At 53.7% G+C, this 13,434-nt stretch overlaps 4 protein-coding genes across 4 annotated transcripts; 2 read left to right on the forward strand and 2 right to left on the reverse strand.

The window, feature by feature from the left end:
* Window positions 1-79: 79 nt before the first annotated feature.
* Window positions 80-2,066, forward strand: CCMA1212_009361 (uncharacterized protein; the record flags this gene model as incomplete). Its single annotated transcript, XM_073706447.1, has 3 exons — window positions 80-88; window positions 205-636; window positions 714-2,066. 3 exons carry the CDS (start codon window positions 80-82, stop codon window positions 2,064-2,066), a joined length of 1,794 nt encoding a protein of 597 aa, XP_073555005.1.
* Window positions 2,067-2,550: 484 nt separating this feature from the next.
* CCMA1212_009362 (CDP-diacylglycerol-glycerol-3-phosphate 3-phosphatidyltransferase) lies at window positions 2,551-7,368 on the reverse strand (the record flags this gene model as incomplete). Its single annotated transcript, XM_073706448.1, has 6 exons — window positions 2,551-2,977; window positions 3,042-3,782; window positions 4,408-5,184; window positions 5,653-6,615; window positions 6,680-7,032; window positions 7,102-7,368. 6 exons carry the CDS (start codon window positions 7,366-7,368, stop codon window positions 2,551-2,553), a joined length of 3,528 nt encoding a protein of 1,175 aa, XP_073555002.1.
* Window positions 7,369-7,630: 262 nt separating this feature from the next.
* CCMA1212_009363 (NADH dehydrogenase [ubiquinone] 1 alpha subcomplex subunit N7BM) lies at window positions 7,631-8,360 on the forward strand (the record flags this gene model as incomplete). Its single annotated transcript, XM_073706449.1, has 5 exons — window positions 7,631-7,681; window positions 7,766-7,786; window positions 7,864-7,870; window positions 7,949-8,228; window positions 8,309-8,360. The coding sequence occupies 5 exons, from the start codon at window positions 7,631-7,633 to the stop codon at window positions 8,358-8,360; spliced, it is 411 nt and encodes a 136-aa protein (XP_073555003.1).
* Window positions 8,361-8,653: 293 nt separating this feature from the next.
* Window positions 8,654-12,354, reverse strand: CCMA1212_009364 (uncharacterized protein; the record flags this gene model as incomplete). Its single annotated transcript, XM_073706450.1, has 6 exons — window positions 8,654-8,691; window positions 8,757-8,840; window positions 8,891-10,321; window positions 10,375-10,977; window positions 11,040-12,179; window positions 12,258-12,354. The coding sequence occupies 6 exons, from the start codon at window positions 12,352-12,354 to the stop codon at window positions 8,654-8,656; spliced, it is 3,393 nt and encodes a 1,130-aa protein (XP_073555008.1).
* Window positions 12,355-13,434: the final 1,080 nt, after the last annotated feature.

A 13,434-nucleotide genomic window follows, 5' to 3' on the forward strand; every position in this document is an offset into this window, starting at 1 on the left:
GTATAATTGGCGCGTTTGGCACCGATACCGCGCCTTATCAGGCAGCAAGGGTCTGGTGTTACCACTCCAAGAGGGCAAAATGCGGAGCGTATCCATGTACTCGTGTAACAGCCAAAACAGAACATCCCCGCAACAGCAGAGCCTCAATCTCTGGTACCGTCATGTCTTGATATTAGAATCCCAGTTCATCACCCATTAATCCAGAGCTCAGTCACGAGAATTCGCAGACACGGCAACACTAGAATGTCAAGGCTCGAAGCTTTCGGAATCGTCCTTCACGCAATCCCCATCCTCATCTCAGGCGCAGAGCTATGCCGTGATGGATACGGCAAGGGCAAGATCGCATTCCGCAAGCGAAAGTACGTCGAGAAGCTGGCGAGGTCTCTGCTGTTGCACCAGCAAACGCTCCTGGAAACGCTCCGTCTCATCATCACCCGGAGCGGCCACAGCTACGACGAGATGGTCCTTCTCAGCGGGGACTCCCTTGCGTATTTCCAGGATGGCAACATCCAGAGCCAGGTGGAGGCTTTTCTCGGGGACGATAATTACAGAGCTTTGACTGGAAGAGTTCTAGACATTCAAGGTATTCTGGAAGAAGTAGCCAAGCATTTAGACGGTCTGATACCCTCCCATAAGGTACGCATGGCACTTATCATCGTGGCAAAGACGTTCTAGAGAACAATGATTGACAGTCTCCTCAATTGTTTCCGTAGGATGACCCGTCCGATCTTGTCGGCATCATAGAAGCAAACCAAACGGCAAAGAAACACAAGGCAGATATCATCCCTCGGCTCAAGGTAGCCCTAAAGAGCGATGCGATAAAGCAAAGCATCAGCGAGCTGGACACAGCCACCAGCACACTCCATACCTTCTCCCAAACAGTACTCATGAATCGACATGGGCCCGTCAGCTCCCTAATATCGTCCAGCAACATGAGGCTTGCCAAGGCTTTCCGCCGGATCCAAAGTGCTTCAAAGAACCTCTACACGGCTCTTTGCCGTTGCTGCACGGGATCATGCCATAACGAGCACAGCGTACACGTCTTGCTTGAAGATCGAGTCGACGCGGCATCGGAACTTCTTCGCTCTACCAAACAAATGAGTGATGAAGAAAAGACAATTTTGGCCTTTCATCTCATTTTTGCCGCAAAACTCCTTGCGCCCATTCAAATCAGATGCCACGAGCTTTCCGTCAAATGTATGCAGGAAGACCATGGCGACTTAAACCCTGGAGAGGTAGATTCAAAGGCTTCACGGGTGAAGATTCTGGAACAAGCATGCGCGAAAACCAAGGGCTCCGGCCCGTTACAACAAAAGTTTGTCCCAATAGACAACCTCTGCTCCGCTATTGTAACGGCTCACGATGAGGCACAACACGTTGCCTTCATTCTACATGCGAGCAACAGAATGGGTCTCATGACATCAAAGCAGAGAACGGTAATGCTGAAGAGCAATCACCACACCGTTTCTCTCAGGGATGTTCTCTCGGAAACTTCCGGGGCATACGGGACGAGGCTTCCCCTACAATCAGCCATGCTGCTCGCCTCGAAGCTCGCCTCAAGCTTACTTCAATATGCTCAGACACGGTGGTTTGGCCAAGCGTGGTCCAAAGACTCGATTTTCTTCCTACTACACCCTCAGAGTGAACAAAGACGATCGCTTGCCGACTTTAATCGACCGTTTGTTTGCGCAAAGATCGAGGACACGGATGCGAACGGAGCGAATACCGCCGAACCCAAGTCTACTCTCCTAGAACTCGGGATCTTGCTCCTTGAGATATGGCATCAGACCACATTAGAGCATCGCTTTGCCGATATGACACATCATGTTCCGTCGGATTATTTCACAAGATTGTCCCTTGCTGCTCAGTGGCTAGACGACGACTACGACACGCCGCTGCCGCTGTACGAACAAGCCGTGAGATACTGCGTCTATGGAGCGTCTACTAAACGCTGGACTGAGTGGGATACGAACGAGCTTTGGGGTGAGATATGTAAAGAGGTCATTAAACCTCTATCAGACAACTGTGGGCAATGGAAGGGGAGTATAGTGACATATTCAAGGTAGTGGATATTCAGGAGCTACCTATTTTCGCGTAAGTCGTGTTTTCGGATACAGCTGTTATGAGAACTCAGGTATGCCGGACGAGGATTCATCGACAAAGGGGTTGACTATCTATCACCATAGACAGATTAGCATGACAAATCAATAAGGAATACACATCAATGGCTTCTCAAGATAAAATGCTTCAAACATCTTGAAATGATCATCGATAAAGTCAATAGCACGCCTTCCCTCTTCTAACTGGCGAGTCAGCTATATCGAGCAATCTCTTTAAGTTTATCAGATATCCATAAGGATGAGTATATAGAAACGGACAAAATGAGACAGGTAACTGAAGATGATGATGCGTAGCTCGGTTGACCATCTAAGGTAACCATCCACTTGTGTCCGTCTTCTATTATCGTCAACCTCCTTAGCAATATCCGCATACAAAAGCGCCTTCATGACGGTCATATAGAGTAAATTTGCAAACGTATTCTCGTCTTGACTACTTCGAATCCGTAAATAAGGGCGCCAGTACAGTGTTCTTGAACCACCCCTTATCCTTGGCCCAGCCTTTTAAGATAAAGTCTCTGCCCAAGGTCAAAGCGTCCAAGACCTTTGGCAAAGGATAGGGCAAGGGAGCATTCCGATCTCGTCGATAATACCAGCAAATGAGGTGCACGCCAGCGTGAATGGCGCTGCTAAATGCCAGCTCTTCGCTCAGCGAGCCATAGTCCTCGATGAAGGCCTGCATGATGGGAATACTCGCAGCGACATCATTGAAGTGTTTGCGTTCATAAAGGTCGGCCAACATGCCGCCGATGTCCACGGCACGGTGGCCAAACTGGACATTTTCCCAATCGATTATGACGAGCTTGTTTGGTCCTTGCAGTGACTTTGTCCCCTGCCAGGGACTATCTGGTAGTAGAACACTGTTTCTGCTGTTAGAGCCTAATGACATTGGTTCTATAGAGTTGTGCGGGCACTTTGACTTACTTGCCAGCCCAGAAATCGCCATGAATAATTCCACGAAGATCGTCTCCTTCAATGGGTACTCTCTCGAATTCGGACTTTATAGAATTTCTGACGGCTTCTAACGCCTCTCTGTGGCCCTCTATCGTCTCAGGGTGGCGTTCGAGAATCTCGATGAAGCTATCGTACGTAATGAGACACTTCAACCGGCGCATACCCTCGTTAGGCCCTACTCTTCTCCGAAGTTCAGCTTGAGCCGGCTCTGAAGTCCAGTCATGGAAGAAGCGCAGCCAAGAGCCCAAGGCATAGCCGACGGATCGGCTACTAGATCCAGGCAGAACTCGGTTGACTTTGTTAGACTGTAAGACACTAATAAGATCTACAGTATTGGGAAAATCTTGATGAACTTGTGTGTGCGTATCTGGATCAAACAGGTAGCACCGCGGCGCCGTAACCACCGTGGGGACGCCAGAAGTCGTGATGCTTTGGCAGAAGCCATCCAGAGCTCGGAGCATGCGTTCCTCAAAGACGCAGCGCGAGACATCGAGTAAGAAGTCCCGGTTGATGGCAGCAAAGTCAGTCGAACGCTTGATCACGACAGTCTGGGCGTCTTCAAGCGGCTTCAGAAGGACGCCTCTGTAGAGGAAGTTTGCTGTGCCGCCGCTCAGCTTTGTCAGGGTTGAACAAGCATATGGTGTCTGTACCAGCTGATCGAGTATTTGCTGAGCCAGCTCCTGCTCCTCGTCCTCGTTGAGCGGTGCCATGCTGTTTAGGTGTTTGAATGGTAAGCTTTAGTGTACAATTGTAATCAAAATTGCGATTACAGTATGAGGAATACAGAGACAAGGAGGGAAGCATTCCAGCGAGCAACCCAAGAAAAGAAAAAGCCCCTGGCATGGAAATATATCAGACGTTTGTGCAAATCCTTATGGTGCAGTGTGAGTCATGGACAAGTTGTGTGGTGTAAGACGTGATATTTCCCCGCATTAATCCATCTCTTAGGACTTCAAGGACTACAGCATGACATCCTAAAAGGAGAGAAAGAGAGATCAAACTCTTAATAATCAACTTTGAGAAGAGTTACATATGATGCCTAGTCAAGACTTCACATGCCATATCCACTGATATGGGTACCTTAAGCTTAGAAATACGAGTAAAGATGTGATTTACAGTACATATTATGAGATGATCCATTTCACTCCTCCAAGCTCATATCCTCTACTCCTCAACCGGCGCAACCGCAAACCCATGCCTCTGCACATGCACCCTCACCTCCCCTCCCCCCTCCGCCTCAACCCCAACAACAACCTCCCCCCCATCAACGCTCACCAACCTCCCCACCTCCTTATGATTCACCCCCGTATCCGTCGGCCAAACCCTCACCATGCACCCCTTCCTCAACCCCAACTGCTTCACCAAGGCATCACCCTCATCAACCTCCCCCTCAGCCTCATGAAACTCCGCACCCAGAATCACCTCCGCAGCCTCCTCCCCACTCAACGTCTCAATCTCACCCAGCTCTTCTTCCGCCTCCTTCACAACCCCCCTAAACCTCTCCATCCAAGAAAACACCCTCGGAAAAATCTCCCTGGAGAACCACTCCCCCGGCAAAGCACCAGGCACCCTCTCCAACCACAAAAACGCCCACGCAACCTCCACATCCCCCAAACTCGGCCCCTTTGTCCCAAGAAGCCACTCCCTCCCATCACTCAACAACGTCTTCTCCAGAAACTCGAACCCGTCCCTCACCCTCCGAATCGCCTCCGGCCTCGTCGCCTTTAAGCTCTCCTGGGAGAAAAATGCATCGCTGCCAACCAGCTCGTTACGATCTTTGACAAAAGCAGGGTCGTTCAGTGCCGCATAATTGAAAACCACAAGCTGCACCACGTTCCTGGAGAATCCAGTATCCATGATGTACACATTAAGGAGCCGCTGCAAGGCCCTTTGCTCAGGGGTCGTAGCGATAGAAAGACGGGCGTCTTCTCGTCCGGGAGGCAAGGCGCTGAGTTTTGTGAGGATGTGTCGCGTGTCTAGGTACGCGTCTCTACCTATGGTGAGAATGGGTATGCGTCTGTACTTTATGCCCAGACGGTGAATGTCTGGACGGGGCATGACCCGAGGTTGGATCTGCGTAGAGTCAGCTGTGGTTCTGCAATTGAGGGGCGGGCTAGGGGGGTGTGTTGCGTACGCATTGTTGGTATTTGATTCCTTTCAGGGCAAGATACCAAGACACTCTCGCTGAATAGGGAGAGTTTGCATAGTGATACAAGATAATGGGTTTCTCTTCTGAAACCATGTTGAAAGTGACGTTGAACAGCGAAATACTTCTTGTTAAATATGCAGGATAACACAGATCCAAAAGGTGTTATAGACGAGAGCACCACTTCCTTATATCCGTGGCTGAAGGATTCAGCCATCTCGGACTTAACTCCCATGGCATCCTAGCTCGGCACTTCGGCGACCGGATGCGTATAATGCGTATAGCAGTGAGCACCATAAGCAAGCGTATCATGACTTCTCATCGCCCAGTATGACTCACATGATTCCATCCAGTCTATATATATCCGTCTATATCATCCCGTCCGGGTATCTTATTTCTATAATCCCACAAGACCAGCAATCCCCTGAAACTCACAGAGCGCCTCCCACCACCTTGACAATCCACATGGCTATCCGCACCTTAAGGCTCACCCTCCTCTCATTCCTCGTAAAGTCATCCATCGTAACCTTTTTCGCATGGTCCTGCAGCCAGTTCTGTTCCTCTCTTAGCCTCGCTTTCAGTGCCTCATTCCGAGTCACAATCAGAGCCCCCGCCTCGAGATCAAGTGAATAGCTTCGCTTCGTGTAGTTGGAGCTGCCAATGATGCTCATGCAGGGATTCGCCTCGCCGGGCATCGTGATCCACAGCCCCTTTGCATGGTACGTCCACCCGCCAGGCTGACCAGCCGTTCCAAAGCGCCACTCCTTCAAAGTAATATCCCCCTCACGACCACGCTGCTGCACGGCATACAGAAAGCGGCGCGCCAGAAGCACGTAGGCATCGGGCAAAAGCCCCGACACTCCCTTTGACTTGTAAAATCCATTGGCTTCCGGCGCCGCCGTGATGACGACGTTGTTGCTCGAAGCCGTCTCAAGAAGCAGCTTCGTCAGTGACGGCGCAGGGTTAAAGTATCCTGCGGTAAACGTCCACGACGAACCGGTATATTCCGGCCGAGACAGCCTCTCGAGGATGCGCGTCAGCACGGGGAGCTCCGTCGACGTGTCCGGGCGCAGGACCTGGGACATCTGGGTGAGCATGTATACTCGAGTATCCTTGAGCTCGCTATCCGGCTGCTTCTCAGGCGCGGCGATGAGGCCCTGCAGCGTAGATGTAGTGCTCTGGACAAAAGCCTGCGGCTTCTCGAGAGGCGATGGCGCAGAGTTTGTCGTCGGCCAGGAGAGCGTGTATCCAGCGGCATCTTCCTTTGAAGGCTCGACAAGGAAGCTAAACGAGGCGACGCCGTCGTAAACGCTCCTGAAGTAGTCCGTCACCTCCTTTGACGAGAAGAGGTGATAGCGATCCTGCCGATTCGTAAAGTAGTCTGTCGACAAGTTGGCCCTTTACCCAACCAAGTCAGCATCTCCCTCCCCCCCATCGTCCTCGTTCCTCAGCAACAACATACCCAGACATGATAATCTCGTCGTCCACCCCATACAGCTTCATATGCTGCAGCCCCCAACCCTCGTTGATCCTCTTGGGCACATACTGCTTCCGCAACCCCGTCAGGTTCGGCGTATGATACATGCGAATCTCGACCCGGTCGGCCCCAAACTCGTCCACCAGCGGCGCAAGCAGCGAAGCGCACGAAGCCTCGGGCGACTCGCGCGTCCCCCGCAGCGCATCCGTCAAGATGCTCAGCTTGAGCTCCGGGTTCTGCGCCAGCGCCTCCCGCAGCGTCTGGATGAGCTCCTTTTCCGACTTGCCAATGTATAGCGTCGAGAGGAATATCCTCTTCTTAGCATGCCGTATCCGATCCTACAGTGTTCATTCCATCAGCCCAACCATTCATTCTCCCGTAACATCGCAAATCGTCCGTCTTCGCACCTTGAGCGTCTCGTAGAACTCGGCCGGCGTCTTCAGAATCCGGACCTGGTCACCCCGGACGTCGAAGCTCGGCGCCATGCGATCCAGCTCGCTCACCATCGGCGCCAGCAGCCCCGGTGCCGCTCCGGCTCCCGCGCCGTGAGCCTGTGCCGCCGCGCCGTGAGGCGTCGCATAGCTTCGGAGCTGGTATCGCGGGGGCGAGATGCTGGGTTTCGTCCGCAGGACGCGGGTCCTGGAGGCGCAACGGGCGCAGCTGCGCACAATCATCTTGCGCCTCTGATCTGGCGTCTATTAAACAAGACGAATTGAAGAGCTTGGTCCGCAATTGGTGTCAGAAAGAGAAAGAAATCGAAAATTGTAGCTGCCGATGGCAATCGCATGTGGCTCCGGTAGACCGAACAGTTCAGCCGACCTTTTGCCGCCCGCGAATCTTCAACCAACCTCAACCATCACCAGCTTCATCCCAAAGCGACCGGACCGTCCATCCCACGATTCAAGGCAGCAGAAAAGCGCCCCGCCCGCCGCAACCATGTCGACCCTCACGAGGACTCTGGGCAATCTGCGCAAGATTGGCATCAAGGTACGCCCTCCCCTCTATCATCACAGCCCCTCTCAATCGCTACCAACACAGCCAATTGCTAACCTTTCATTTTCCCTCAAACAGGAATACTTCCGCCAGATGCTGGTTCGTCCTCCAACCTCCCTCCCCATGACGACTCCCGTCTAACACACAGCGCCTCTTCCGCGCTCCTCCAAACACAGTACATCGGTACGCTCCCTTCATCCTCCTTGTTCCCCTTTCCACCCTCCCAAGACAGTCAGTCCCCTAACCTGAGAGCGACAACAGGCGACACCAAGGCCGGCACCCTCGTCGGCCAGGACCGCGCCGGCAACAAGTTCTACGAAAACACAGAGGAGCTGCCCCTCCGCACCCGCTGGGTCGACTACGCAAAGCACGACTACGACGCCTCCCACATCGAGCCCGGCTGGCACGCCTGGATCAGCTACGCCGTCGACAAGCCGCCCACCGAGGACCCCCTCATCGCCCCCGGCACGAGGTTCTTTGAGCCTGCCCTGCCCAAGCCCAACTACACCATGACGAGGGGCGCCTTTAAGACCTACAACACGTGAGTTTTGGATGGAGAAGAGGGGAGCCTTTGGGATGGTTACGAGGGGTGAACCGGAGTGCTGACGTGTGACGTGACAGAACGAAGCCCAAGATTAACGTCTGGGAGCCGGTGGCCAAGGAGCGGGTATGAGTGGTTTTCTTTTTTCAATCATTTCGCGGGAACAAATGGTGTACATATTGAGATTGCGCAACAAACGCACCCAAATCAAGCAATAGACACAGAAACACATGCGATTCCACTGTGAGAATAAGGAGCATGCATCATTCAACATCAAGAAACGGTTAATTCTCTGATATACCAGAAGAAATATTACGCAGACTCAAACCATCTAATCCCATCTATTGCGGCGCAACAAATGATCAAGTCAAACACGAATCCTACGCCTTGCAGAAATTACCCGACAAAGAGCCTCACATAGCACCCTACGACTGCAACTTTCCTTCCACTGCTGACTTGATTGCTATTGACATTGTTAGTGAATCATCACCTTGGTTGGATAGGTAGATTAGTCAGGAAAAGACATACCATCACAAGAAACCTTTGCATCGCCAAACAACATCTTGGTATTCGGCATGTAAAACATTGGGTTTGGCACATCAGCTGTTCGCCCTGTCAGTAACAGCCCAAGAAACATCCGTAATTGGAGGCAATTGACTCACCATAACCACTCGCCAAGCTCCTCTTCATCACAACAACTTGCTTGGCTTTCCAGGCGTGCAAAACGGGCATTCCCTCAATCGAGCTGCCCTTTTCCATGGCAATCGGGTTGACCGTGTCATTGGCGCCAATGACCAGGACCAAGTCCGTCTCCGGGAAGTCGTCGTTGATCTCGTCCATTTCCAGCACGATATCATACGGGACACTCGCTTCCGCGAGTAGCACATTACACTGTCCTGGCATGCGCCCCGCAACGGGGTGGATGGCAAAGCGAACGGTGATACCCTTGGATCGAAGCGATTGGACAATGCTCGAGAGTGCGTATTGCGCCTTTGCAACCGCCATGCCGTATCCAACAACTATGATGACGGACTCGACATTGACCAGTTGATCTGCAACGTCCTCTACAGACGTTTCAGTTACCTGGCCTTCAGGCTTGTACTCCAATGCTTTCGTCGGTGCCGATATGCCTCCGAAGAGGACATTCGTCAGGGACCGATTCATGGCGACGCACATGATGTACGAAAGGATGGAACCGGACACCCCTATCAGAGCCCCCACAGAGGTTAAGAGAGGGTTGTCCAGCATGAATCCTTCTGCCACCAAGGCAAAGCCGCTGTAGGCATTCAGCACGGTAATGACAACGGGCATGTCCGCGCCTCCAATTGCGGCGGTCGTTGTGTATCCTTTGATGAAGCTCAGCGCCGTGTTGGCTGCCAGTGCCCCGGCGGCAATGGCGGGAGCACCGGGAGCCATGGTGAGGAAAGCACCAAATGTGGCAGCATTGGTCGCCAGCAAGCCGGAGTTGATGAGGTGCCGGCCAGGGAGGATCTTTGGGCGGGAACCCATGCGGCCAGCCAGCTTGAGGAACGCAACAATGGATCCGGTAAAGGTGACACCGCCGATCAAAACACCAAGGTAGGCAGTTACCATGTGCAGCGTCGACAGGTGTGAAACATCAGCCATGACGCTGCCGATGCTGGTCAACACAGCAGCCAGACCAACGACGGAGTGCAGGGCGGCGACAGTCTGGGGCAGATCAGTGGGCGTAATCCTTCTTCCAATGAGCATGCCTAAGTAATCATTAGCCACTTCATCAGGATCGGCCGAGAAGGATTGATACTGCTTACCTGCAATGGCTCCAAAGGCCGCAAGTCCAGTAAACTGCGTCAGCACTTCAGGAGAGAACCCCACGGCAGCCAGACTGGCCAACACGCCTGACCCGACACCGAGAATGCCGAGCATGTTGCCCATCCGAGCAGTTGCTTGAGAAGCCAGACCCGAGAGGGATCCGATGCAGAGAACAGTGCTGATGAGATAACCAGCCTGCACGAGCCCGGCAGCACCGGTCGACGCGGCGGCAATGAAGCCTCCGCCGAACAGCGTAGCCGGAATAGCATACAGCCAGGGGTACTCGGGAGGATCCGTGCTTCCTGATGCCTCGTTAGAATTCAACTCAGAACGCTCGAGGGTAAGGGCAGCTTACGCTTGAACATGTCGAGCATTCGTTTGGTGATGACGAAGCCACCGCCGACGTTGACAAAGGCCAGCAACACGCTCAAGGCTCCCAGAGCTTGGGGAATCGTCTCAGGCAAATAGCCTCCCCCAAGGATGAACAGGCCGCCGACGCCAACCATGCCGGAAATCGCATTCGTGACGCTCATCAGGGGGGAGTGCAGCGCGGGTGCCACGCCCCAGACAACACGGTAACCGATCAGACTGGCCAGGGTGAATGTAAAGGCATTGGACATGAAGAGGGGACCGGTAAACTTTCCGAGGGCCAGCACTCCTGTCATTCCGGCAGTCACAGCAGCGACTTCTCGAGTCTTCTTCTGCCAGGGGGTGAGCTCTACGGGTTCAACTGCGACTGCGGCTGCAGGCTTGGCCGGTGCTGGAGGAGGAGCTGGACGGGGAGCCGGGGGGAGGATCTCTCCATTCTGCATCACAATGGCACCTCTGACAACCTCGTCAGACAAGTCAACCCCAAACTCCTTCTCCTTGGGGGCCATTGACAGCAAGAGCTTGGTGATGTTGTTCGAATAGAGCGTAGACGACTGTGTCGGCAGACGAGACGGGAGGTCGGTATATCCTACGGTCGTATCAGCATAAAATGTCAAGACAGAATTAGTATAGAGAAGCATTGCAGCTCACCAATGACTTTGACATCGTTGTAGGTAATCATCTCGCCGGGCTTTGTGGCCTCACAGTTGCCACCAGCCTCAGCAGCGAGATCTACAATGACACTTCCAGGCTTCATTACGTTGAGCATGTCCAGCGTGATCAGCTTCGGGGCGGGCCTCCCCGGGATCAGGGCCGTGGTGATGATGATGTCGACTTCCTTGGCTTGCTCCTTGAAGAGTCTCATTTCGGCTTCGATGAATTCCTTGCTCATCTCCTTGGCATAGCCTCCAGCGCCAGAGCCGTCCTCTTGCATGTCGACCTCGATGAACTCGGCACCCAGCGACTCGATTTGCTCCCTGACGGCTGGGCGAGTATCAAAACCGCGGACAATGGCTCCCATGCGACGAGCAGTGGCAATTGCGCTAAGGCCAGCTACACCGGCTCCAATGACGAGGACTTTGCATGGGGGGATCTTGCCGGCAGCGGTAACTTGGCCAGTCAGAAATCTGCCAAAGACGTTGGATGCTTCCAGGACGGCCTTGTAGCCAGCAATATTGGCCATGCTGCTAAGGGCATCAAAGACCTGAGCACGAGAGATACGGGGGACCATTTCCATTGCAAAGTACGTCGCCTTCCTGGCAGCAATCTTGTTGATGAGATCCTTGTTTTGGCCGGCTTGAAGGAAGGAGATGATTGTCTGTTTCTCTTTGATGGCACCAATCTCCGAGTCGGAGGGGCCGCGAACCTTGAGCACAATGTCGGCAGCAGACCAGATGCCATTGGGAGAATCGACGAGAGTGGCGCCAGCTTTTTCATACGCATCGTCCAGGAAATCAGCCGAAGCACCAGCTCCGCGCTCAACCAGAACCTTGGAGAATCCCTTCTTCAGGAGGAGAGCCACATTGGCCGGGGTCAAGGCGACTCGGCGTTCTCCGGGGTACGTCTCTTTGGGCACGCCCACGGTGAGCTGGCTGTAGGGGGTCGTGGGTGGCACAGCAGCAGTCGCTTCCGTCGAATACGGCTTGGGCAGTAGGACGGGAGCTCGTGCGACCACAGAGTCATAGCGAACCAGCGCCAGAGACTTGTTGGCCGCAGCGACGAGTGCAGTCTGCCGTGGAACGCCGGCAGAGGCGTGCCATTGACGGCGGCAGCTCAACAACGGCTTGACATCTAGGAGGAGTCAGCCTCGTTATCCACGCCCAAACAGAGTGTGTAATTCGCGCATAGGAGTAAAGACGCTCTTCTTACCATGGATTCGAATGCGGGATCGCAGGAATTGCGACGAAGAGGCAGATGGCGACAAGTACAGCTCGGTGGCCAGGGGGCGAAGCACAGAGGACGCCATCACGAATCGACCCTCATCTGAGGCGATTTCCAGCCGTCACACGCGAGTTGTTTGGTATTGAGTAGCTGGAAGAGCGCAGGATCAGCCAACAAACGCGATATTACCTCCCCAGGGGAGCCAAAATCTGACCAAATCGATGACGATGCGGTTCACACGCCGTGACAATGCGAACAGCAGCTGACGGAGCCCATGCGAGCCGCGAGCAACAGCAACCCAAGGCGATGCGAACTGACTCCGGAGACTCAGCAGCGATCACGACACGGACAAACGAGAGTTACGGAGAAGGAAAAGACAAGAACGCAAGAAACCAGAGCATCCGGAAGAGAAAAAGCCCTGAGCATGAGGAGAAGTGGCCTCTTGGCTGGCAGCCCGGGAAAAAGTGCCAGAGTGCAGAAACCCCGCCCCGGCCGACTCCAAGTCGCACGACCGGTACGGTAGCAGCGGTTAAATATCACCATTGAAGCTGGACATCAAACAACATGCACGGATCATCTCAGCTTCGATGTACCCTCGAGATACGAGCGTCGCAGGCAGCATCTGCCCGACTGGCGATGTACCTCGGTCGATCTCGAGGTCGACGGACCTTCTCTTTTCTGACGTTACCACTAGCGCATCCATGCCATCATGTGCGGGGTTCCAGGGGGGTAGAGAGAGATTCCCCGAGCCTTACAGGGGGGTTACAGGGGCGTGAGGGGGAACGATTGGGGGGCTTAGGGGAGTTGGGGGTGGGCTGGCTGCCTGTCACGGCCACTAAATCCCCCACTGCGGGGGACCATCGGCGCTAAAAGCTGGGGAACCAAGTTCGGGGGTGAGTGCGTGTTCTGTGCATTCGCGCGAGCGGACGGGATGCATGATGCAGACGAGGAGACTGAGGGTGTTGTGAAGGGGGATTTGAGTGGTTGCTTTGTGGTTGGCTCCGGACAGCCGAGCGTACATACGAGCGGACTTCGATGCAAGGTGGAAGCTGAGATCAGAGATCGGGGCATGAGGGTATGAAACTGAAGACACAAGTAGAGCCACTTGAGTGCATGTTTGTGATGGATGCAAATTGCAGAGAAGGAAAATAAGCCTCATGAATTT

Source organism: Trichoderma ghanense, assembly GCF_004382785.1.
Source record: "Trichoderma ghanense strain CCMA-1212 chromosome Unknown scaffold_16, whole genome shotgun sequence".
NCBI classification, from domain to species: domain Eukaryota; kingdom Fungi; phylum Ascomycota; class Sordariomycetes; order Hypocreales; family Hypocreaceae; genus Trichoderma; species Trichoderma ghanense.